Source organism: Martes martes (assembly GCF_963455335.1).
Source record: "Martes martes genome assembly, chromosome: 2".
NCBI lineage: Eukaryota > Metazoa > Chordata > Mammalia > Carnivora > Mustelidae > Martes > Martes martes.
The window spans coordinates 174615212-174641804 of NC_137889.1; the positions used below are offsets into that span (position 1 = coordinate 174615212).

General features: G+C 39.6%; 1 protein-coding gene across 1 annotated transcript in view; it reads left to right on the forward strand.

The window, feature by feature from the left end:
- The window catches only part of GRXCR1 (glutaredoxin and cysteine rich domain containing 1), a gene marked incomplete at both ends in the record, with an annotated part of 130225 nt that overhangs the window by 101770 nt on the left and 1862 nt on the right, over nucleotides 1-26593 (forward strand). The window contains one exon of the mRNA XM_080797688.1: nucleotides 18309-18374. Within this exon, the coding sequence (XP_080653814.1) occupies nucleotides 18309-18374 (66 nt within the window). The remainder of the gene's footprint in view (nucleotides 1-18308; nucleotides 18375-26593) is intronic.

The following is a 26593-nucleotide window of genomic DNA, read 5'->3' on the forward strand; positions in this document are numbered from 1 at the left end:
AGAAGATGGCAAAATAACATCCCTACTATATAAAAATATAAACTCCAGTAGGTGCTATAAATTTTATGAGTTAATATATTTAATAAGATAGGCATTAATCAAATATGAATGCCTTACAATATGCATGTGTAGTCCTCTTTTTTATCTCATCACTCACAATGGGATGATCGCCCTTGGTTACTATCCCTTGACTACCAAGAACTCTGGATTCTACCTCCTGAATATTGGTTATTTCTGCTTCTTTTTCTTATGTCCTAATTCAGGCTCTTATCATGTTTAGTTTGTAGCCATTTTGACTATTGAGTGAATAAATGACATACAAACTTCTATGTATACCATTTATGGACATCTTAATTGATAGGTGTATAAAAATATTCTATATTAATAGCAGATTATTACCCAGAGGTATGATACACTTTGGGGCAGATGATGTCTTAAAAGAGATCACTGAAAGTTGAAATCTGGATTACCTCTATGCTAGTTTCCCTTTTTTTGCCATCTGTGAGAAACTTCAAATATTTGGTGAAGTTAAGGGTAAATTCTAAAATTGTAAATGATTGAATAAAGAGTCATCAAAGTGGCCAAGTTTTATGAGTTTTTGTCTTCTTATTAAAAAAATAAAACAAAGAAAATACAGCAGGGTCTGCCCTTGGGCAGGCATACTTGAATTCCACAATTGTTGTATTTCCCAGCAGAGAATCATCTAATCTAAAAATGTCATGTGTGTTCTGACTACTCCATAATGCAGAGGGTTTTGTTTCAAGGAACAATAACCTCTGAAAATGGAAATTTAAACAGAAGACATTTTTGTAGCTTTTGGATCATTCTTCTTGCCTCTAGTCATTGTTCACTTTTGTCTGTCACAGATAAATTTTGAGAACTGACTTTAAAAACCTATTAGCCAATTAGTTTGGCTTTCTTGAGCGTGCAATGCAACTCGTGTTGTTGATTTGATATTTGGAACCTACATTTGGTCCTTCTGGGACATCAAAAAGTATTTTCAAATGACAATTTAGGAACAAATGGCTTTGCAGAAGTAAAACCCAGGCGATGGGGGCACCTGGGTGGCTCAGTGGGTTAAGGCGCTGCCTTCAGCTCGAGTCATGATCCCAGGGTCCTGGGATCGAGCCCCGCGTCGGGCTTTCTGCTCAGCGGGGAGCCTGCTTTCCTTCCTCTCTCTGCCTGCCTCTCTGCCTACTTGTGATCTCTGTCTGTCAAATAAATAAATAAAATCTTTAAAAAAAACAAAACAAAACAAAAAAAAAACCCCAGGCGATGCCTGGGACTCCTGATCCCCACGGATATGGGTGACGTTCAGTTTAGCTGCAAAACTGCATTTCTGATGCATGTCCAAAATCCTCACCAAGACCTTTCGTGAATTCTTGAGGGTGAAGGGGGAATGAGGTAGAGTGAACAGCATTTTTTTTTTTTTGATGCTCTGAATTTACCTTTCTTTTTTTTTTTTTTTTTTAAGAATTTTTTGTTTATTTATTTGACAGAGAGAGAGATCACAAGTAGGCAGAGAGGCAGGCAGAGAGAGAGGGGGGGAAGCAGGCCCCCCGCTGAGCAGAGAGCCCGACGCGGGACTGGATCCCAGGACCCCAGGACCCTGACCCGAACCGAAGGCAGAGGCCTAACCCACTGAGCCACCCAGGCGCCCCCTTTCTTTTTTTAAACTTATTTTATTTTATTTTTTTATTATGTTCGGTTAACCTAAGATTGCTTCTGCCACAGATGTATTTCTTCTTTGTGCAGTTTCTGTCCTGTGCCACAGTGAAATTGGCATGAAACTTAGCTATTCTCCGGTTCCTCTGCACAGGATACCTCCAAAGCAAACGGGAGCAGAATTTACTCAAGACTTGCTTTGCACTAAACAAACAGGCTTTGGAGAGACAAGTACCAATGAAACCTGAGCTTCTTTAAAGTTGGTTTGACTGTGGGGCCCTTCAAGTTCTTCACCACAAAGCCTTAGATGGCTCCATTTATCATGGCCCTGCCCACCCTCTTTCCCTCTCCCTGTTCTCTTTCTCTGAAAGCAAAAACATAGAATCTTTCTTGTCTCCTACAGAGCAGTGAGCCGCCCTCCTCTGCCACCTCTCGGCTTCTATAGTCCTTCTGTCCTCAGACTCACCATTTCCCTCAAGCTACCCTCCACCCCCAACAAAGCATATCCTTGAAACAGCTTTTTCCCTTAAAGGTATCTTGCTTGGGGCGACAACAAGAATTTTTTAAAACTCATATAAAGTTTGCCATTCACTGAATTTAAAAAAAAAAAACAAACAGTTTTAATTCGCTAGTAGCTCAGGAAAGCATTTGGCGGGCTCCGTATTTTGCAAGTATCTGTAAGCAGACAAGCCCACTACATTCCATTTCAGATGGTTGCTGGAATTTAATTTCACCTTAATATCCCCTTTGTTACCTGTGGTGATAGATAAGCCTGCAGTGGTTGTGTTATTATCAAAACACGCGGTGGGAGGAGGCTGAGTCTGTTACCAATTCATAATTTTTTCAGTCTTCCCCTAGGGATACTATGTGTAGTTGGAGGCACTTTCCTCCTTCCTCGATTCAACTCTTACCTCTTTGTCAAAGATTATTGGATACCTTTGTGCAACTGCCAAATTTGCTTCCCTTGATCTTAAATGAGCTGTGTTTCTAATAAAACACACGTTCAGGGAGTCTCTGCTTCATTTGTCTGCCTCCCTTAAAAATGGTTGTCTAATTTGTTCAGTTAGTTTTTGAATTCGCCTTGAGCAGGGACTAAGGCTCATCTCGCCTCTGTGGGCGATGGCTTGGCATGGGGTTTGATTCTAGACTTGACAAAGGGTCCTGCTTGCTCTCGCAATTGGGTCTTGGACTCTTGGAAAGTATAGGTTGTAAAACACTGAATTCAGGAGTCAGTGTCATTTATTCTGCGTTGTGAGGAAAGGTATCTGGAAGTAAGTGGAGTTTTTCTGGAGGAGAAATCTATGTATCTGTATACTTCAAAATGTAAGTTCTTAGCAGTGTACATACCTTACCTGGGGCTTCCAAATGCCTTGCTTGTCATTGTTGGGCATGTGTGTGATATCTGTCTTATATTTAGCTGATTTGTTCCTGAATGCTGGTCTGGGTAAACCGGTGCTATGATTTTTTCCCTGCTTTTTTATCCTGACCAGAAATGTCAGGGGTAAAGAGATGATAGTTTATTTTGGTCTCATAGAAAAAGGTACTGATACTTATGGTCTGATAGAGACAAAACCAGTATTGAACCAGAATTTAGTTTCTGAGTGTTTGCTGGCATCTTTTATTTAAAAATATGCCCATATATATGCAACTGATGAATTACTGAACTTTACATCTGAAACTAATGATGTACTATTTGTCGACTAATTGAATTTAGATTAAAAAATATATACATATATACACATAAAAAATATGCCCATGTTATGGTAGCCTTTGAGAAACTGGTTGAATGCATTTTATTATTTGTAGCACATTCTTTAGCATTAATTCTATGCTCCCTTCTATGCTTGTTTGTGGACTGATATGTATGTATTAAGTTGAACGATAACAAATTGCTGAGGTTTGATCATTTTTGGCAATGATGGCAATGCCGTGTCATTCAACCTTATTTTGTCCAAGAACAAAAAGCCACCGCAGGAAGGGAGTCTGTGACCAGATTGCAAACTGTACCTACCCATCAAGAAGACAGGCCACAGAATTCAACCTTGTTGTACCCAATTATCCTAACACTAATATCTAAGGTAGGCAGTACTTATGGGTGTGTGGGAGGCCAGATGTGGGTGAAGGGTAAGGAGACCAATCATCCTGCTTTCTGGCCTTTGGTTCTGAATCTTGAGGATTCTTCCCCACCAGGGAGTCCAAAGCTTTGGAAGGGAAGCCCACAGCATGGTGTTTCACTCAGCAAATATTTATGAGAAACTAATAGGAGTCCAGTCCCATGCCGGATGCCAGCTATGCACAGTGTTGAATGAAATAGCTGTTGTCTCTGCTCCCATGCAGCTTACATTCTACTGGGGGGGATGAGCAGGTAAATACATATGTACTCAATTATAGACTGTGAACTGCTAATAGGATCTGGGATTGCTAGTCATTAGAAAAAGAGTGTAATTAACTTGGGTGATCTGAGGAGGTGTAAGGATCTGGGACTCGAGGCTAAGACTTGGAGCGTTGCAAGGAGGCCATCACAAGAGGTCCTGGGAGTTGTGCATTCTGATGGTAGAGATTGTGTGCATTGACGCACATGCCAGTACGCTAAGGCATGAAAAAGTTGGCCTGTTCTAGGAGCTAAAAGAACATGGAAGGAACGCCCAGTGGGAAGTTTGTGAGCTTGAGACCAAGGTGAGACTGAGGTGGGTCGGAGAGTTCAGGCCATGTACGCAGGATCCTGTAGTTCACGGTAGGAGATCTGGCTTCTGATGTGAATGGAAGGCAGAGGTGTTCAATGCTTTTAATCAGGAGACTGGCAAGTGAAGTGGCCCTTCTGACTTGATAGAATATCACTCTGGCTCTCCCTGGAGCAGAGACGTGGAGGCATGCAAGAATAAAAACAGGGAAAAGTCCAGCCGTTGGAGTAGGATATCAGCAGTAGAGGTGGTGAGAGAGGGGTGGATTCCAGCTGAACGTTGCCGGTGAATCAACAGGATTTACTGGTTCGGTTGGACGTAAGGTGATGAAAGGTAGCTTCGAGGTTGATGGCTAGGATGCTGATTGGAGGAACTGGCTGCTTGGTGGTGCCTTTTATAGGTTAGTAACTCGGTGCTTTGGCTTTGAAAACCTGGGTAGTTTCCATGCGGGGGTTTACCGGGTCTTAGAGAGTGCCTCATTTATGCATTCTAATAAAACCTTTGGCTTTTATTCTCATACCTCATAATACTTTAACTGGTTAATTTCCTACTTTCAAATTTTTTTTTTCCTATTTCGTTTTATTTTTAAAATGTTCCTGGGGCTCTCTTTATCGTAATTTTCTTGGTCTGTGGTGGCTTTGGTCACAATATTTTATTCCACTAATATCTTTCTCTTAGTTTTTATTTGCTACATTTTACCTAGTTTTCATTGATTATATTACATTTCTTTTTATTCTTGGAATCTACTTTTATATTGTACTTTTTACTGCTTCAAGTATGCTTTCATTTCTTTTAGCTTATTTCATCCTTTGGCTATTAGGGTATTATTTCTTATTTATGACCGCGCTTTGCCTTATTAAGGTTGGTAAGGTAAATGGTCATTTCACGAATGACTTTTGCATTAGCCCACCTTCTAAATAAGAGCACTACATATCTGCCCTCTGGTTTTGCTCTGAAACAGACCTATCCTTTAACAGATGGCCTCTGTTTACACCCATTTGCTTTTGTGTTTCAGGGAGGCAAATAGGAGATACACAGGTCAGAACCTTAGAGCAGAAGTTTGTCTTCCCTGATGGCATAAATGAAAGGCTGAAATGGTCTAGGGGACCTAAGACATGACACGATCTAAAAGTTACGTTCTTTATCACCCACCATCACTGAACATCAGGCAAAATTTGTAATATATTATTATCATGGTGTGTGAGGATAATAGTAAAAGTTATAGGAATAATAGTACAATGGGCATTATTTATTGAGTACTTACTATGTTCTATATTGAACTGTGGCTTAATATGTTAGCATCATGCTTTATTCTCATAGCATCCCTTAGAAGTAGCGATTAAAATATATATATATATATATATATATATATATATATATATTATAAATTTAAAAATGGAAAAGTGAAGTTCAGTGAAGAAAAGTATAGACTTTGGAGCCAGGTAGATCTAGATGTGAACCTTGACCCTGACAACTGTTAGCTGTGGGGCAATCTTGAACAAGTACTTTTCTGTGTCACTGTTCGAGTCTCAGTTTCCCTATTTTAAAACTTAGGATTTTAAAAAAATGTTTTGCAGAGATGCAGTAAAGATTAAATGGGTAATGCTTATAGTGCACATGGTCATGGTTAATGGGAAATTCTCAATAGACTGACTACTAGAGGCTTCCCTTAGGGCCATTGCTCAAACCCCTCCCTCCCACACTCCTTAAGAACTGTCCTCCTGGCATTGTCCTACCCCTGTAACAGCCAAGATTCACAAGCAATGAATCATGGGAGCATTATAACTTTGGGAAAATCCCAAGCTTGCTTTCTTTGGAGGCCACAGAGGCCAAGACAAAGGGAGATGACAAAGGAGTACCAGGCTTTGTTCTCAGTCCAGATTTAGAGACCTGAGTTTTATTCATCCTTCCTGACCTGCCTACACAATTAGTTCCTCGGTGTCCTTCTCCCAAGAAATTTCTGGCAAGGAGAGTTCCTAAAGGAATGGGGAAGGAGTCAAAAATAGCTATTCGAAATCTCTCTGGACAAGGCTATTATTTCTACCCTGTTTTACTTCTTTTCTTAAATCTTATAGCTGAAAAAATTCTTAAATTTTGAACAGTACCTGGGAGTTTATGCCAGGCTCCAACTCACATCTATGTTATCCTCATCCTATCTCTATCTCTCTCTGTCTCTGTCTCTATAACCCTATGTAAATCTGTCTGTCTGTCCATCATCTGTCCATCTATCCATCCAAGTGTATGTATACCTGTATCTATGTATGCATGTGTTTTTCCACCATTTATACAAATCATAGGTTATTGGTTGAAATAAGGTAGATATTTATTTGCCTCTCAATGGAGTTTGAGCTGGTAGTGGCCCAATGGTATAGATTGTCTCTGCTCCGTGAGTGATTTTTATCTTATTGTACCTCCCTTCCAGGTAAGTCCTCACTTCCTGGTAAAAATGGCTCACCTTCATTACACATTTTCCTGCTTGTTAAAACAGTAAGTTTTAACAGTAAGAAACAGTAAGTATAGAACGATCTGTTTGCTTTTAAGCGTCTGGCCTGGAAGCTGTACGCATCACTTGTGCTCACATCTCACTGGCAAGGTCTCACTCAGACCCATGGCTACATTTAACTGCACAGGAGGCTGAGGAAAACAGCCTTTCGCTGTAAGCTGTGCGTAAATGAATTTCAGAGGATTCTCTGACTAAAAAGGAGAATAGATAGTGACAGTGGAGTGGAGGTAATTAATATTCTCTCCTCACCAATAATAGGAGGAGGATAGTCCCACCATAAGGAGGTCACTGCTGTTGATTTAAGAAAGAAAACAGTTGACAATGAGGCTTTCAAAATAGATCTTTGGGGTTAGACTCAGTGGAAAATCCATTACTTCTACTAGTCTGCTGAAAACAACAAAAATAAACAAATATGATTCTCATTACCAAGGCTCTATGTGTGCCTGGTACTAGGCTAAGCATGTCACATGCCTTACCTCATTTATTTTTTACAGCTCTACCTGATAGAGATATTTCCCCCTTCATTTTATAGCTGAGAAAATTGGGGTCTTGAGGGCTTAAGTAACTTGCCCAAGCTGCACACCCAATTAAGTAGCAAAGACAGGATTTAATACGTGGCCGAACCCACAGTTTTAACTCCAGGAGTTTAGCCTTTCCAACATACCTTGTTACCCACGCGATTCGTATCCTTTCACCCTAGGCTTACAGAAACATTCTCATATATCCTCTTGTTCTGAAGACACGTAATAAATGGACTCAAATGGCGAGCGACTCCAGTAGAAAGAAAGGAATCAGGTGATTCATGGCTGGTGGGCTGGTTACTTTCTGTTTTCCCTTCCAGATCCATTCCCTCCCTTTCACTAGCTTGTTCTGAGCCAAAGAACGGCAAACTTGGCGGATGCCTCCACACAGAATATTCTGCCTTCTGACTTCAGTCAGAGGGAGGCTAAGCGGGAGATCAGAGTGAGGCTGGATGCAGAGGCTGTCTGTGTTCTCTGCTCCCTTCGAGCCGAAATGCAGGTCTGGCAGTTGCCGAGTTCCTCTCAGCCCCCTTCCCGTGGCTATCTCTTTTGTTAGACTCTGTCATGTAATACCTTCCTCAAGATTGCTAGACCTAGGGTTAGTTACAATTTTGTTTTTGCCCACCCCCCAGTGTTTCACCAAGTGAAGTGTTTGCTTAATTTCATCCACACTTCTGTGGATTATCCTTTCATTAAGTGCTCCTCGATGAAACTCTGGGCATCCACATTTCCTGCTGGGATCTGAAAAGATGCATTGGGTTATTCTCATGAGTTTAAAAAGAACCATTATTAGACAACTCATGACTCTTTAGCATTATAGTACCTTATAAAAATGGGACATCTGTTTCATTTCATGACCCCGAACTTCAGGACAATGCAGAAAAGTCTTTCTGGGTAGCAATTAGGAAGGGGTGATAATTTCACTAAGCTCATAATAAGAAAGATAGAGTAATTTTTATTGAATACATAAGCTTCGGTGATGAATCTTCAGTAGCCTGTCCATGTCTAAATATCCTGGGATCCCCTCTGGGATTTAGGCCTATTTAAGTAGGAGCTCCCTCCTATTAATGGAGTTATAATTGACATTTTGATCAACTAATTATATTTCTCAATTCCCCTCACCATGTGAATCTTCCTCATATATTTTTCCTGCTGAGTGATTAAATATCCATGTTATCCAAGAAAAATAATCAACTCAGTTTTTTTCAGTAATATTGTTCACTGACTGTCCTTAGTTTCTGACTTTCCAGAGAGTTCTAGCTGAAAGCTAGTTAAATCTCTCATAAGCTAGCAATTCTACAACTTAGCTAGAAAGTCCTCAAGTTTCATATCACCTTTCCTTTTCCTTTTTTTTAATTTAAATTCAATTAGCCAACATATAGTACATCATTAGTTTCAGATGTAGTTTTCAACAATTCAAACAATTCATCAGTTGCATATAACGCCCAGTGCTCTTCACACCACATGCAACTGTTCTTTTTAATAAGTCACTTTCATCCCAGTTTGTATAACACTCCACCTCCTTTTTTTTTTTTTAAATTACGTTCTCTTTACTTTAGGGTGGTATCATCCAAAAACTAGGTAATAATCTTGTTGGTCTCCACTTTTCTTTTATTATTTACTGACTCTAGATAGGAAATGTTTGCAGACCAAATTTTGTACACTCAAAATTAATCTTAAATTAAAAATTTTCTAAAAGACTTCAATAATAATAATAATAATAATAATTACTGTAATAGACAACTACCATTTATTGAATTCCTATTGTGTGTCATACAGTGTTCTAGACTTATATATCAACTCATGTATCTTTACAACGACACTATAAACATAATTATACCCAATTTACAAATAAGAAAACTGAATCTTAAAGAGTTTACATTATTTGTCTAAGTTACATTAATTTGTAAGCGGGGACACTAGAATTGAATCTGGAGTCTTATTCAGAAAACCTTTGGTTGTAAAAATTTACAACTGGGACTACATCAAACCAAAAAGCTTCTGCACAGCAAAGGAAACCATATACAAAATGAAAAGGCAACCTGCCAAATGAGAGAAAATATTTGCCAATCATATGTCAGATCAAAGATTAATACCCCAAAATGTAAAGAACTCATACAACTGGGGAGCCTGGGTGGCTCCATGGGTTGAGCCTCTGCCTTTGGCTCAGGTCATGACCTTGGGGTCCTGGGATTCAGCCCCGCATTGGGCCCTCTGCTCAGCAGGGAGCCTGCTCCCCCACCCTGCCTGTTTCTCTGCCTACTTGTGATCTCTCTCTCTGTCAAATAAATAAATAAAATCTTAAAAAAAAACAAAACTCATACGACTAAATAGCAAAAAGATAAACAATCCAAGTAAAAAATGGGCAGATGATCTGAATGGACATTTTTTTTTTTTCAAAGAAGACATATAGATGGTCAATAGGTCCATGAAAAGTTGCTTAACATTACTAATTTTCAGGAAAATGCAAATATAAACCACAATGAGATATCACCTCACACCTGTTAGAATGGCTATAATCGAAAAGACAAGAAATAACAAGGGTTAGAGAGGATGTAGATATAAGGGAACACTTGTGCATTGTTGTAGGGAAAGTGAATTGGTGCGGCCACTGTGGAAGATAGCATGGAGGTTTCCCACAAAATTATAGTTAGAACTACCATATGATCCAGCAATTTCACTTCTGGGTATTTATCTAAAGAAAACAAGAGCACTAACTCAAAAAGATTAATGTACCCCCATGTTCACTGCAGCAAAGTTTTCAACAGCCACGATATGGAAACAACCTCACTGTTCATCAGTGGATGAATGGATAAAGAAATTGTGATATACATTTATGTGTTTTATATATATATGTATAATTCAGCCATGAGAAGGAAATCTTGTTATTTTTGACAACATGGATGGGATGGAGGGCATCATGGTAATCAGTGAAGTCAGGCAGACAAAGACAAATACTGTATGACCTTACCTATTTGTGGAATCTAAAGCAGAAACAAAAAACCAATGGATTCATAGATATGAAGAACAGATTGGTGGTTGCCAAAGGTGGACATAGGACAAGGAGGCAAAATAGGTGAAGAGGGTTAAAAGGTATAAACTTCCAGTTGTAAAAAACTGCTGGGGCTGTGATGTGCAGGATAGTAACTATAGCTAACAACACTGCATTGTGTATTTGAAGGCTTCTAAGAGAGTAGATCTTAAAAGTTCTCATCACTAGAAAAAATGTGTACTTATGTGCTGTGGTGGACGTTAACCAGACTTATCGTGGCGATCATTTTGCAAACATATACAGATATTGAATCATTATCTTGTATACCTTAAACTAGGAAAATATTATGTATCAATTATATCTGAATTAAAAAAAAAACCTTTGGTGAACTTAAGTCACTGCATTCTAAAAATCAGTTTATGCAGAGAATTTTGTGACACAGCAGACAACAGTCTTGAGTCTATCAAATAAAATAGTCTTCTGGCTTCTAGCTTAGCCCCCAGTACTATTTATTTTATTTTATTTTATTTTATTTATTTATTTGACAGAGATCACAAGCAGGCAGAGAGGCAGGCAGGGGGGGTGGGAAGCAGGCTCCCTGCTGAGCAGAGACCCTGACATAGGGCTCGATCCCAGGACCCTGGGATCATGATCTGAGCAGAAGGCAGAGGCTTTAACCCACTGAGCCACCCAGGTGCCCCACTATCTTTTTTTTTTTTTAACCTGGTGACTTGATGTCACTTTTGTATGATTTGATATTAATGTTAAAGGAACAAGAACACATAAGTAAATAAATAAAGGCACAAAAGAGATGGACTTTTGAATAGAAAAGAGAACGATGTATCCCCATGATCATCTACTTGGATGATATGGCTTTATTATAAAAGGATCAAAATTTTTATTATATTATTATATATTTATTATACTATAATCTTTATTATAAAAAGATCAAAATGAGAAATTGTTCTTTATAGCTACACTGAAAAAAAAGATGGCTGGGCATTAATTACACAAAACCTAAATCACTGTCTTTGGCAGGCATTTTTTAAAACCCCAAAGTCCGTATTATATAATTACACAAAACAAGTCCACTAGTTTACAGTCGATTTTGCAGTTTCTTCTTCCTACCAGGGACACAGGAAGACCGTGCTCTTTAGAATGAGATTCTCTATGGAGGTTTTACTGTGTTTTATAAGACACTGGAGGGATACCGCTACACCTGCTTTGAACATTTTCCAGGCCTAAGTGTTTGGTGTAGAACTCCAGGGTCTCAGTGGAGTTTGCTCATGTCCTGGAGATGATCCAGAGCTGATTCCTGAAGTAAATTCTGCCGTTGTCAGCAGGGCTCAGGTGGCCTGTCTCCAGGGTTGATGTAACCTCCCGTTCTGGTGGGCATGGCAGCCCCAGAAACAAAACATTTATTGAGAGCATCCTTTGGCAGTCGCCGTGCTGGGTGCTGGTTGAGCTCCTTGAATGCCAGCCCTGCCATCTGCTCTCCTGATTACACAGCAGAAAGATCCTTTAGCAACTGACACTAGGCAGTCCTAGCCTCCCCATCTTCGTCAGACCGTAGCCTCCAGTGGTTGGCTCTTCGCTTCCCATCAAGAGCCCGGCTGAAAGAAGCGACGGTTAGGGGAGAGCATTTGCACCGTGTTCATTCCTCTCACTCCTCAAGGGGTCTGGCATTCTATCATCAACCCAAATCAGTTTGCCCATTTACCTTCACCAAGGTGCGTTTTGATTTATGTCTTTGCTTTTCTGTCCTTTTTAAATCAGCCGTCATGATAAGAAACAGCCATTTGGAATTTAACGCAGTATTTACTACAAAATGGCTGACGACATTCATGTGGAAAATACTTGTTGAGTGTCTCTGGTGCCCCGCACAAAGCACTGGGTCCCTGAAGAAGTCGCAGCCCTGTAATCACTGCTGGGCTCGCTGTGCAGTGGGACATAATGTGGTCTGAGAGCCCAGAGAAAGGAATACTGATTTTTGTCTGGGAAAATCAAAGAATCTTCATTGATAAGGTAACATTGCGATGGGTTTGGAAGGACATTGAGAAGTTTTCCAGGACAGTGTGGGAAGGATAGAAGACATGTTGGGCAAAGGTACAGAACACATGTATTGGCATATTATCTCATGGAAGGACCTGGTATGTCCAGGAGAAGGAGAGAGATTCAGAGGATCATGAGTATATGGTATTAAAGGACAGGGCTGGAAAGGCTGGGACCTCCAGATCTTAGAGGTTTTTTCAACCATGCTGAGGAGTTTGGGTTTCATCCCCATCACCAGAAGATACTCCAGCAAGCAGTGTAGGGTGTTTAGTAAAATAGTGAGAAATATATGGCAGGGAGGTAGCTAAGCAAAAGGCAAAAGGAGTCTTTGGCTTGAAGCCAGCAGGAAGGATGAAAACTTGCCCTATTTGAGTCAAGAGCCACTTGTCTGTGCTGGCATTTATTTGGAAACTGTTTTTATGGTTAATGAAAAAGCAGGGATATTATTTATTATAGTAATGAGATCATCTAAAGTATTATGGTAAGGCATTGAGTTGTTTGGTGACTATGCTAAGAAAAACTTTGTTTCAACTGAGGAGCTGGCTTAGAATTAAATTAAAGATTCAATCTTAACTATCATTTTGAAATGTATTTAGAATATTTTTTATGTCCTAAATTTTTATTCAAATTTTATTTTATTATATCTTTGTATGGATCTTTTATTGTTGGCAACTTTCTTAATAGGATGAAGTGGTATAAATAGAAAACTAAACAAAATGATATATAACACATAAGCATAACACAAAATATGCTCATATATATATACATACATATATATATATATATATACACACACACACGCATATATATATATATACCTTAAAAGTTATGTTTGGTTTTGGTTAATGAGAACATGCTTTTTAGTTCTTCTGGATGTCTTAGAAACAGGTCAGTGGTTTCCAAACATGGTTGTTCAATGTGGCCTCGCAGAGCCTAGATATCAGCCTGGAGATATATCAGCCTAGAGACAGCTAAAATCTATATGTGTGACTTTAATTAATTCTTCAGAAAAAGAATACTTGTTTGTATTTGTTTATTTTGGTTTTTGGTGATGATGTTTGGAAACCCCTGACCTACAACTCTTCACAGAGATCTGGAAGAGTATGATGAATCCAAGCTGGCTTACACCAACTTTATCTTCTCCTCGGCTTACTGGTAAAATAGATGGCTTACACTGTGGCCTGGTATCTTCCCTCTGTTTCTTCCAGGGCACCAATCCAAAATACTATGCAGAATCTGATAGCATGTTTCATGGAACATGGTTTTTCTTTTCTTTTTTTTTTTTTTTGTAAGATTTTATTTATTTATTTGACAGAGAGAGAGATCACAAGTAGGCAGAGAGGCAGGCAGAGAGAGAAGGGGAAGCAGGCTCCCCACCGAGCAGAGAGCCTGACGTGGGGCTCGATCCCAGGATCCTGGGATCATGACCCGAGCCGAAGGCAGAGGCTTAACCCACTGAGCCACCCAGGCGCCCTGGTTTTTCTTATTTTGGATCAAAGGACATGGTGACAACCGAAAGTCATGTACATATGATAATTGGTCACCTTATTGCCCTAATTAATTTCCTTCCTTCCTTCTATCTATGTGCTCAGTTACCTATTCTTTTTCATAAAGATAACAACTTAATCATTACTTTATAGAGTTTCCCCTAATCTTGTTGATTAGGTTAATCACACCTTTCTATATATACTTTTACAACATCTTGTACCGACATCTCTTTTGTGGGTATTTATGATAGTTATAAACTTACATTTATTGTGTGATCTTTTGTTTACCGTCTGTCTCCTCCAAAAGATTTTAGGTTCCCTCAGGAACAGGGAGCCTTTTTGTTTGTTTATTATTTAGATCTCTAACACTTAGCACAGTCTTAACCCACCATGGAGGCTCCAAATTGTGTCGAATGTGGAAATGAGTGAACATGAGTATGAGTGAGTATGGTGGCACATTTTTGCATATTCATAGATCAAAAATGATGGGTAAGTGTCTGGCAGTCCTAATCAGCAAGGGGCTGATATCTTTTCTCAACTTGTTCTTGTTCCTTGAAAGTGTGAGTCTCTTTTTGGTGACTTATATGAGAAACGATTATAGAGACTGTCTTATCTTAGTGTGAGGAACTTGTTACATGTAAAATAAAGTGGTTTCTTCACTTGTCATAGCTCACTGCTCAGAATTTTAAGGTGGGAAGAATTTGAAAATAGAGCTAATTTCATGTATTGAAGTTGATAATGAGCTAACTCTTTTTCCTGGAATATGCAGTGTTTTTGAAATAACCAAATAAGGCATGACACTGACATAAGAACGAAACTGGGATGTTTCTTAGGTTCTCCGGCACATTTAAATGGATTGTTTAAAGTCCTTGCAGTGAAAGCTTGCACTCGCTTGATTTTCTTGGGCACCTTGTCAACAGCGAATCCCAATCATAGACCATCATGCTCCTCAAACTAGGGTTTATCTGTAGCATTTCTTCAACTAATAAATCCTATCAGTGACCAGGCATCATGGAAAGAGTGCAGGCTTAGAGGCAGAGGGACCTGAATTCAAGATCTGGCCAGGCTTTGTGTGGATGAACTAAAAGGTACTGGCCATGTTCCTTATTTTCTTCAAGCTTTACTTTCTTTATTTAAAAAAATGAGATAATAATGCTTACTTTGCCCTGAGGATGAAAAGAGCCAGCGTCTCTAAAGCGCCCAGCACCTTCTTGTGATCATTAATTTCAAGATTGTATTAATTTTCAGAAAAAAAAATCTGAATCAATTGGAAAAATACATTAGAAATATTCCCATTGGTGTCCTGGAAGTCCCGGTAATCTACGCCAAGGAACAGAAAGACTAGTTAATTGCTCCTTGCGTGGAACCGAATGGTAGACTTACATTTTAAAAACTAACCAACTCACATGTGATACTCTTAGCCAAATACCAGCCGGGGAAAGAGTGTTCCCTAAGAGTGTCAACACTTACCAAAATACACTCCCTTTTTTGGACACAAACGTGTTTTTATAAACCAAGTAATAATTAGAATGTTTTTGGTGGAAAACTGCAGGGGATGAGACCTTTGGAACAGCAAAAAATGCAGTGCAGAGCCAGGTAGGTGGAGAGATAGCCTAAGAAATGTTCCAAGCCTCAGGATGGGAGGAATCTCATTTTTTCCCGAGACTTGCCAGCGAAGCTGAGATCCCCATCCTGCTGCTGCTTTGGAGCAGAGAGGACAGTGACTTCGTTGTCCTGCCTTGTAAAAGCTTGCACTTAGGTTCAGCAAGGACAGGGTCAGGTGGAGGTTGGGGACGCAGGACCCAGTGGGGAGGCGGGGGATTTTGACGACTGTTTCTGCTCGGTACTTGGCAAAAGAGCAGAGCGCTCATTCCGAGGAAATGATCTGAGGGCCAGCCAGGTGGACTTGTGGGCGGATGCCATATTGAGTAGCAGCCATGGAGAGAGGGACCGAGTATTCAGCTCCTCGGTCTTAGGTACAGAGCAGAATTTTTCCCACCTTCGGCACTTAGTATATCGGCTATGCGCCAGACCCCAGGTGTGTCTTGAAGAGCAGTGACTATCATGCATTTAGGTATATCGCTTAATGTGAGCAAAGCCGGTGTTTCTATTGAAACGCAGAATCTGCTCTTGTATTATTGATGGTGCTGGAATTATTTGGCTGAGGCAGGGCAAATTTCATATATTGATGGGTAATGAGAAAGCCCTTTGCAGGGCAAATTTCATGTATTGATGGGTAATGAGAATGCCTATGCATTGTATTCTAAACAACTAAGGCTCCGCTGACAGCTGAGATAAGAAAAGTGCTGGAAAGCAGATGCGTGATAGCTTCTCTGGTACATTCATTTTGTCTGGGGTCATTGTGGTGCATGTGCTTTCATTGAAGAAAAATGAGTCATATATTCTCCTTGCTGAATTCGTTCATGGACCAGATTCCCCAGGAGCTTTTCCCATTTTAGCGCGTAGCTGACTCCTTTAAAGAAATAGAATGCAGCCAAAGTAAAATAGTACCAGTTATTGCTATGATTTAGAATTCCATGTTTCGTTCGGTGCTTTTGTTAGCTTGGTTGCCACTGTAGGTGTGTCTGTCTGTACTCCTGGCCAAGCCACCCCCAATGGAAACAAAATAACCTGACCTATATACGTTCTCTGTAGCCCTGGGTATTCATTCGTAGTACTTCTTAATATATCAAGTTGACATTTCTGATGGTGATTCAGATGACATGAATTTTATAAGATAAACTGAAGTAAAATAAAACCCAGAACTCAAGGCTCCTCTACACCAGTATGAAAATTGCCTACACTGTCTTAGAAACCTCCCTTCAGCTTCGGAGTCCAGATCAAATGCCGCTAACCTCAGAACGCCCTCTCTGCCCTCAATAAGCAGATCCTTTCCCCCATGTTAGGATTTCCTCACTGTCCTTCTCTGCACTGCCCACTTGACACTTTTCTTTTCCATTCTACCTTGTGGCTGGCTTTGTTGGGTGTTTGCATAAAAACCTATTGTAACCTTCTTAAGAACGAAGAGCTTTAAAGAATTATTAAGTGAGTTTTTGTGTTTTCTGCCCTGCCCAGCACGAATTGAATCCAAGAACCACTTACTGTGTGATGCTATTTTTCCTGCTCTTGTTGATTAATCAAAAATTGTTTCAACATCTCTTCTGTGCCCGCAATTGTTATTCTGCGCCAGGGAGATGTGGTGACCAAGGCATACATGGTCTCTGCCTTTGATCAGAAGTAGTTTCCTTCCATCTCTATGCCTCTCGAGTAGGAGAATGTAAGAGGCTGGACAGGAAAGGAGAAAAGAAGAGACACTGTGAGTTTGTTGGAAAGCGCAAACGTTGCCCCTGTTCTTTTCATGGTCAAGTTTGGGATTGGCTCAGGTTTGCATTCAGATTTCTCGTGCTCTGAATCCTTTCTGGAGTTCCAAATGGCACCGTTTCCTTCCACGTTGCAGGCTGAGTCCTCCGGTATTTCTCAGTCCCTGGGACATTGGAGCCAGCCCTCTGGGAATGGACCTCTCAGAACCCAACCTAGGGTTAGGGTTAGGGTTAGGAGCGTGGAAGGTCCGACCAGCCGGCTTTGCGGTGACCTTCCCTGAAGGCGAGTTGAGGGCCTGGGTTAGGGTGAGTGTCAGGCTCAGGGTTTGTGTCAAGTGGGCTGTTGAAAGTGTCGGTTCTCTGGGATTGGCTCAAGTTTGCTCTGAATCCTTTCTGGAGTCCCAAATGGCACGGTGTCCTTCTGGGTGAAATGAATCCCCTGCTTGTGCTCAAATTCCCATTCTGATTGCTTTCTGCCTGGCCCTGGAATTGTTGCTTGATCTCACTGAAGCTCACTTTGTGCTCTTAATAGAGTCTACCATTTCCAATCAGATGATGTTGGGTGCCTGGTTCATAATATGTGCTTAATTAGGGTCAGTGTTATTAATTTCATTATTGCTATTAGCTGCTGCTATCTTTACATGAATGGCTATCTTTACATATAAACGGTTATGTCAGCACTGATGGGAATAGGGCGGAGACAGCCCCAGCTGGGAATTTGCTCAGTGGTCAATTTGCTTAATGTGCCAGGTGGCACAGCGGCCTTCATGCTCTCTGAACAACTCTGAGGGTGTGCTGGAACCTTCCATATGTGGACCTAATCTGACAGTTGTGGGCTTCCTGGCTCTCACCTCCTGCTGGCAGTCTTCCTTTGGCTTCCACTAAACCTTAACAAATGGGAGAATATGTGAAGGGAAGAAGAAATTTACTCCCCTCTTTGGCCTCCTGGTTGTAAGTTTACTTAGACCTGAGGGAAGAACGGTGTTCAATATCTCGTGGGTTAAGCTAATCTCTTGGCTAGAACTTTGTTTCCTCCAATACTAACAAAATGGATTTTCTCCCCCCCCCCACCCTTTCTTGTTAATAGGGTGCTGAGAAAATTTTGTCAATGAATGAATCAGGAGAACTGCAAGACCTCTTAACCAAAATTGAGGTAATTGTGCTTTTAGCAACTTATTTTTAGTAATCAAAATGTTAAACACATTCTGATTGTAATTGAGTTTTCCTAATTGAATTCTTCTCTCCGTGTTCTTGCAAATATGGAACAGGATATGTGTGGCAGTTTTAATTTGATATCACCTGCCATTAGATTTGCTCCTGCTGGAGTGACTTTGGTGTTAGCGTCTCATACTATTAGCTGGGAATTCCAGTCAGCGTTATTAGAGCCTAATTTGTCATAATAGAGATATTGATGAACTGTTTCAGAATCAGGCAATTGTTCTGAAGCACATTTACAATTTTCATTTAAATTATTTTTTCCATGGACCAGCTTATCATTTCTAAATATTACAGGAAAATGGTTTCTCCCAAAGTACACACTTTAATTTTGTTCTAATCCTTATAATTATAGCATCAGAACAGTGATGGGTTCAAATATGTAATGTTCAAATCATAATATATAATGTATCAAAAGAGGAAGCCTTCTGTTAAACTATTTTATCAGCCTGTTTCTCTCTATCAGTAGGAAAGTCATACATTTTCTTACCCAAATTGGGACACTTTGAGAATGAAAAGATTCTACTGATAATTGTTCTGGGCCAGCACACATGAACCAGGACATTCCCAGGTGAACTGGGCAATACGGCCACCCAGTATCTCTATGCTAGTACTGGCTCTTCTTGCTTTAGTTTCCTTTACTGACCTCATGTCTGATTCTCTACCATTTCTTGTATTCACGTGAAAGAGAGAACTATGTGTGGCTTCTTCCTACCATTCCTTCGGGCAAGCTGTCTTGTCTGGTTAGAATGTTCTTGGTCCAATTCCTCATTTCCCTCCACCATCTTCAAGACCCACATAGAGTATCCCTTCTTCCCCCAAATCATACCTGGTCTCTCTCACCTTGGAATTCCTATAACCCTCTTTTTGTTGGATGCTTATCAATTTTTTTTTCTTTTTGCTTTTGTATTACTTTTCTATGGCTATTTGACTCATGTCCCAAATGAACTATGTGTTCCTTGGTTTTAGGAATCATGCCTTTTTCATACTGTGATCTTTCCCAAAGGACAAGCACAATGAGGACAGGCACTCCATATTCTGCCACTCCTCTCAGCTTGAAAATCTGTACGGATGGATTTATTTTTTTTTCCTTTTGTCCCTATACTCGACTCTAACCCTTTGAAACCATTAATTTGGCGTATCTTTTTATTTAAATGATTTAACTTGGTTAAGGTGTGTTATTATTTTCTGTGTACATTTTTAATTTATGTAACACTGTTATGTACTGTACCTAATTATATTGCAAATGATTTTTACCAGGTGCTATGTTTTTAAGGATCATCTATGTTACTGTATGAACATTTAATCCATTTCTTCTAACTACTCCAGGGTGGAAATATTTTATATCTGTGTTATCCAAAGTAGGAGCCACAGGTTATATATGGCTACCGAGCACTTTATAGCCACTATTATAGTGAATAATACAGCTAGTGTGACTGAGACACTGAAATTTTAATTTTATTCAATTTTACTTATTTAAAATTAAATTTAAATAGCCGCATGTGGCCAGTAGCTCCTGTTTTGGACAGTGCCACTCCATGGTAACCCCCCACTATTTTTTACATACCTACTCTTCCATTGATGGATACCTAGATGTCCTTCAACATCCTTCTCAAACAGTGCTGCCAGGAACAGCCTTGAACATATTCCCTTATGGATTTCTCTGGGAGTAGAAATTGCTTAAGTATACACTTAATTTTCCAAGTAGATGTGTCTCTGAAATGGTTCACCTTGGAGATACTCCTTCTTGTAGAGAAAGAAGTTTAGTGTGTTGCCACATTCTTTTATTTGTTTCTGCATTCTTTATTGTTTTACATTGTTCTCTAATGTACTGTTCTCTAATTTTTGCTAGGGTAATAAGTGTAAATATATATTGCCTTACTGTTCTAATTTATATTTTCCTGATTACCACTGAGTTTAGGTGTCTCATTTATTCTTGTTAGATTTTGGATTTCTTGTGTGAATTGTGTATTCTTTTTTTTTTTTTTTAAGATTTTATTTATTTACTTGACAGACAGAGATCACAAGGAGGCAGAGAGGCAGGCAGAGAGAGAGGGAAGCAGGCTTCCTGCTGAGCAGAGAGCCCGATGCGGGGCTTGATCCCAGAACCCTGGGATCATGACCTGAGCTGAAGGCAGAGGCTTTAACCCACTGAGCCACCCAGGCGCCCCTGAATTGTGTATTCTTACATCTTACATCATAAAAGTTTTTTTTTGTTTGTTTGTTTTCAGAAGCTCCTTCTGTATTCTAAATATTAATTTTTTGTTTGTTTTAGTCATTGCCAATATTTCCTTTCCTTTTTCCAGTTTTTTTCCGTGGTGTCCTTCATCCAATAGAAATCCTCTGATATAATCAAATTATTCTTCCTCATAATGAAGTGAACTTTCATCTTAAGGTCACAAAGGTATTATCCTATATCCCTTTCTATTAACTTTATAATGTCTCACATCTAGGTCTTCATTCATATGGAATGCCTTTCATTTTCTTTTTCTTTTTTCTTTCTTTTCTTTTCTTTCTTTCTTTTTTTTTTGTGAATAAAATGATAGAAGTTTTTGAAGTGAAGATACAGAAAGAGTTCTCAGGAGTGAGAGGGGTCCTGACAGGGTTGCCCTTCATTTTCTTACTTATAATGAAATAGCTTCCCCAAATCACCTACTAAATAATCTACTATTTTTTTATTGCTTCGTTGTGCCAATTTTATACCATAGTAAATCCTCATGTAGATTCGGGTCTTGGTTTGAGCTCTCTAGTCAGTTCCATTGTCAGTTCTTATAGTACCAATATCGTACTGTTTTTATTTCTGTCATTTAACAGCATCTTTTAGAGCATATAGGGTAAATCTCTCTCATTACTGTTTTTGAAGATTGATGATTGGCTTAGCTGCTCATGGACTTTTGTTTTTTGTGTCTATAATCCCTCAATTCAGATTGGTTAACACCATCATGCTATATATACAACCTTTCTCTCTCAGCTCAAAGAATTTTAGAAAGAAGATTTTGTCCTCTTCACTAAGTCTGTCTCCATTCTACAGATGACATAAATAAGGTGCAAATATTTAAGACGTTTCTTGATGTTGAAAAGAATTGTATGGTACTGGCTTGTACTGTTGTAGTTGCTGTAAAGTGCTATAACTCTGTTGGGCTGCTTTTCCCATATAGCAAAGCTGGTAGAGAAATTGTGGCCATCCAAGAAAGCCCTAAACTCTGCCTGTGAAAGAGGCTAGGGCTTAAGGCACACTAACCTAGGTAAAGATACCTTCAAGAGAGGCAATTGGAAGAGCCTGGAAAAGTGGCTAGGGATGTAGGATTCAGGTTTAAACCAATCTCATTCTTCAAGTTGAGTTTTGGCAGTGGAGTAGGAATTAAATATTCATGAGGTTGGAAACATTGGAGGCTTAACTATGTAGCAAGTAATATTCTTGATGTTTCACATGTATTAAGTCAGGGAAACCTCACAACAATTCTACATGTTGGGTTCTGTTATTGTCCCCATTTTACTGACAAGTAAATGGAGGCACAGAAGATTAAATCACTTGCTAAAGACCTTACACATAGTGTTTGATTCATGATTCCAATCACCTTGACTCCAAAGCCCATGGTCATAAGCATGAATCTATGCTTCCATGATTCTCAAATTAAGTGGCATATAGCGTCTGCGAAATCTGATCATATGAGGTAGGACCGAAGGCTCAAGTAGACAGAGCATTAGATCCAGGGAACAGGCTAGATTTTAACATTAAGCTCTGATATTAGGGGTGGGGCATCCTGGAAGATAGGTAAATTGGTCATAATTTTAGAGAGAAACCAGACAAATATTGCCAGGTTCTAGTTTGCTGTAGCTTGGTACTACATGGTAGATGATGCCTGTCCTGGTCCTCATAATTCAGGTCCTAGTTTTCAGCAGTTATTCCAAATGATGGTGAACAAAGAGGCAGAGCAGTTGCAGTTAGACCATTAAAAATGGAGTCAACAAATAATTTAAAATTTCCTGGTTGAAGAATCTTAGCAAACATCCAGCCCAAGTGAAAATGGCTCTGGGAAGCCGAGTGAGCCTGATTCATTGATATAGATTGTCAGTGGACTTACACATGAGGAGCTGGTCAAAGCCAGCAGAAGCAGCTGGAATATAGCAATAGCTGGTATGGATACTTGTGCTCAGTGGAGCTAGATGCACCAGTGGGGATTCTGTTCCTGAGATGAAATTTGCAGGGGATTCTCCCAGTATGAGAGTATGAGCTCCATGGGGACACAGTATGAGCAGTATGTGGACACAAGATCCTTGTCTACTTTGTTCTCTTCTTTTCTTCTAGCGCCTAGAACAGGGATTGGCAAATAATAGACAATAAGTATTTGTTCAGCAAAAAGATGAATAAATTCTCTTTCATCCAAGGTTTCTTTTTTGAGAAGGCAAAGCAGTTAACTGATGAAAAAGGAGAGAAAAATTATTATTTTATGTAGGATAATGCTTGGGTGAGAAGGATGAAATGAAAACACCATTTGAGTGAAATTTATTTATTTATGTATTTATGTATGTCTTTATATGAATAAACAAGCTGAAGATTAGAAGCAAAGAAGTGTTTCAGGCTCCCCCTAAACAATAACCATGATGAATGGCTGATCCTGCTGGTGTCCACACAGAGAAAGCCGGGGGAGCCTTGAGATGTATTAGCAAACACCTGCTTATGGCAGATACTGAATTAAAGATTGCAGATGGTAGAGAAGCTCCAAGTACGCTTTTGCCTTGCTATTTTTTTTTTAAAGATATGAACAAACATTCTTGTCATTTCTAATGAGATTGCCAATATAGTGTCCATTGCCTGTACTTTTTTCTTGTAAAATCTGACTCTCCCCCAAGGGCTGGTGACTACTTATTGATTGTTCATGAAGAACAGGGGTAAGATTTTCAGCTACAGATGGAGGATGCTATGGCTATTTTTATGGGGCATTGGAGCTGTCAGAAAGTGTTCTAACTCTCCCTGGAGAAGCATAGCTCTGGATGATCGCCCTTCCCGCTGGGGGTGCCCATGGCATGGTTATAGACCACAGCAGCAGAACACCACCTACTCACCTGGGAAATCAGGCCATGTACTCTGCATGCCTGTCTCTGAAATCTGAACATCTTTTTAAGTACGTTTGTGGCAGTCCATCACCCTGGGTTCAAGAATCAGACTCATACATTTAGACTTACACATTTAGGATCATGAGCTACAAATTTCCTCTGTGTCTGGGTTTTGTTCAGTGGCTTCTTTCTCAAGTCTGCAAAGGGAGGACGCTGGAAACTCTGATTATCAGGAAAGATTGTGTCTATTAGCAGCCTGATCAGACAGAGAGGTGTTTGAGCAGGCACTTAAGAAGCATTTGCTGAATTAAATTGTTGAATATAGTTTAAAACAAAATACACAGACAGAGGTAAATTGTCCTGAGATGACTATATGCCAAGTGTGCACTCTTTGACGATTTCTTATGTGGATAAATTTGCTTCATGGACAATCTGGATGATGAGGCTTATGGTTACAGGAACTCAGATAAATTACTTCCTCTTTTCTGGAATACTTAAGAGTCTTTCCAGCTCTATTAGAATAGAAATGGGCAATCTGAAGTTAAAAATAATAAATACATTCATTTCCTAATTTCAAGGAAGACATTGAAAGCCTTTGATGTTTCTATATTAGATAAGGGGAAAATCTCTTCATGTTTCTGAATTTGAGTTTGTGCTACAAAGGAAATCTATTTGACAACCACTCATGAGCTCCACCCTTTTCTCCTTGTGTCCTTGGTCCTTTGTTAGAAACTCTGGAGTTCTTCTGTGCTTCAATTCAGATGATTGCAGTATGAAGTAGACTTATTCAAAGACCTAAGGGTGGGGTTGAGAGCTACTCTGAAGTGAACAGGAAAGTGTCTGGCTCACTGCTTTATCCCCAGTGCCTTGTACAGTGCCTGGCAAGTAGACACTTAATATTTGTGGAATGGAGGAATACATGAAAGTGTCTCACCTACTGAGTGTCTATTTTTTTAAAGTCTCTCACCAAGTATATGTGAACAGAAATAGGTAAAATGGGAGAATGACTTCTCCCTCCTTTCTTCTTCAATTCTACCCCAAAGGGACATGCCTTTACCCAAACCACTATTCAAAGGAGGGTCATTCTGTAGACTCAGTCCTCTGTGTGATATTCTCACCCAGGTCTGCATAGCTTCTAACTTTGTTGGGCTACAGGGCATGGAAGAGCTAATTGCTTCAAGTTCAATGTTGCTGCAGTAAACCTCTTCATTGAAAGTGGAAGTCTGTTTTGTTGCTAAGAATAATGACTATCGCTACGTTCGGTTCTCCCTTCTCCCTCCTTTCTAGATTCTACATTTGGGTTGTTTCCATTGTCCCTGTTTAGGTGACTTTTCTAGCTCTTTCAACATCTGTCCTGAGGGCAGAACCATCTACTTAGCTGCATCTAATATATCGGATCCAAGCCAGTTCTTTTTCTTTGTTGAGACTCTTTTAAGTTGGAACCAAAGTCCAACGAAAGTATAACATTATAACAAAAGTGCTCTCTGAAGGAGACAGCTAGAAATGACTGAATTATTTATTTTTATTAGAAGAGCAAACGGAGTCAATTGTGCTGGGTGACTTAACTGGAATGAGATTCGTGGAGGCTAATGGAGCAGTGTGAACTCCAAACCTGCTCACCCCCACCCCACTTCTGTTTCAGTCACAGCACGTACCATTTTAATTCTTTTTGGTTTGAGGATCCCATGTAATACATTATTGGAGACAAGCATGGATGTAAATAAAGGTTAAAAACTACTCTTAAAGAGGAAAGACTGGGATTTGCTCTTTTTTGGTTGTTTTCATTTAAATTTCAGTTAGTTAGCATACTGTATAGTATTAGTTTCAGACATACAATAGAGTGATTCAACACTTCCATGCAACACCTGACACTCATCACAAGTGCACTCCTTAATCCCTATCCGCTATTTAATCCATCGCCACCCTGCCTCCCCTCTGATGACTATGTTTGTTCTCTATAGTTATGAGTCTGTTTCTTGGTTTGCCTCTCTCTCTCTTTTTTACCCCCCATGATCATTTGTTTTGTTTCTTAAATTCCACATATGAGTGAAATCATATGGTTTTTGTCTTTCTCTGACTTATTTTGCTTAGCATAATACTCTCTAGCTCCATCTACATCATTGGGAATGGCAAGATTTCATTCTTTTGGACGGCTGAGTAATATTCCATTGCACATATCTTCCACATCTTCTTTATCCATTCAAGTATCAAGGGACTTTTGGGTTGTTTCCATAGTTTGGCAATATTTGGAAGATACCTAGACAAAAATTTATTTGTAGTCTGTCTAAAATTCAAATTAACTGGGGATCTCATCTTTTTAGTTGCAAAATTTGATAACCCTATTCTGCTTGGAACCAGACCTAGTTGTAATCTAGCATGAATAGGTGAAGTCCCGGACTCAGGGGCCCTGCAGGTCCTTTCTTTAGAACCTAGGCCATCCCAGCATTTGTTCTGACCAGTCAGGGCTCTTGCTGTACAAGTCATTATGTATTTTTAATATAAACTTCTAGCATAGCTCTAATGAATGGCAAGGGCCTATCTTTATCATATTCTTTCTAAAATTTACTAAGAACACCATTATTTACTAATTCTCTTATAATTTGCTTTTTTCCTAACTTTTTATTTTATTTTATTTAAAAAAAATTTTTTTTTATTTTTTAAATTTCTTTTCATGTACCAGAATTCATTGTTTATGCACCACACCCAGTGCTCCATGCAACACGTGCCCTCCATAATACCCACCACCAGACTCACCCAACCCCCCACCTCCCTCCCCTCCAAAACCCTCAGTTTGTTTCTCAGAGTCCATAGTCTCTCACGTTTCATCTCCCCCTCCAGTTTCCCTCAACTCCCTTCCCCTCTCCTCCCTTCATTTCCTATCACTAGGTTTGTTTTTACTCGAAGTTTTTGGATTTTTTCCTAAAGACTTTTTTAGTATTATGTAAAATTATCGGCTCATTATACCATGTTTTGGTCAATTCTTGCACAAAGGAATAACAGAAACCCACCTAGAAAGTAATTAGATTGCTGTACACCCTTAATCTAACTTTTTGGGGGCAGTTTTGAGTCTATAATCTTGATAAAGTTCCTTGTTTGCCT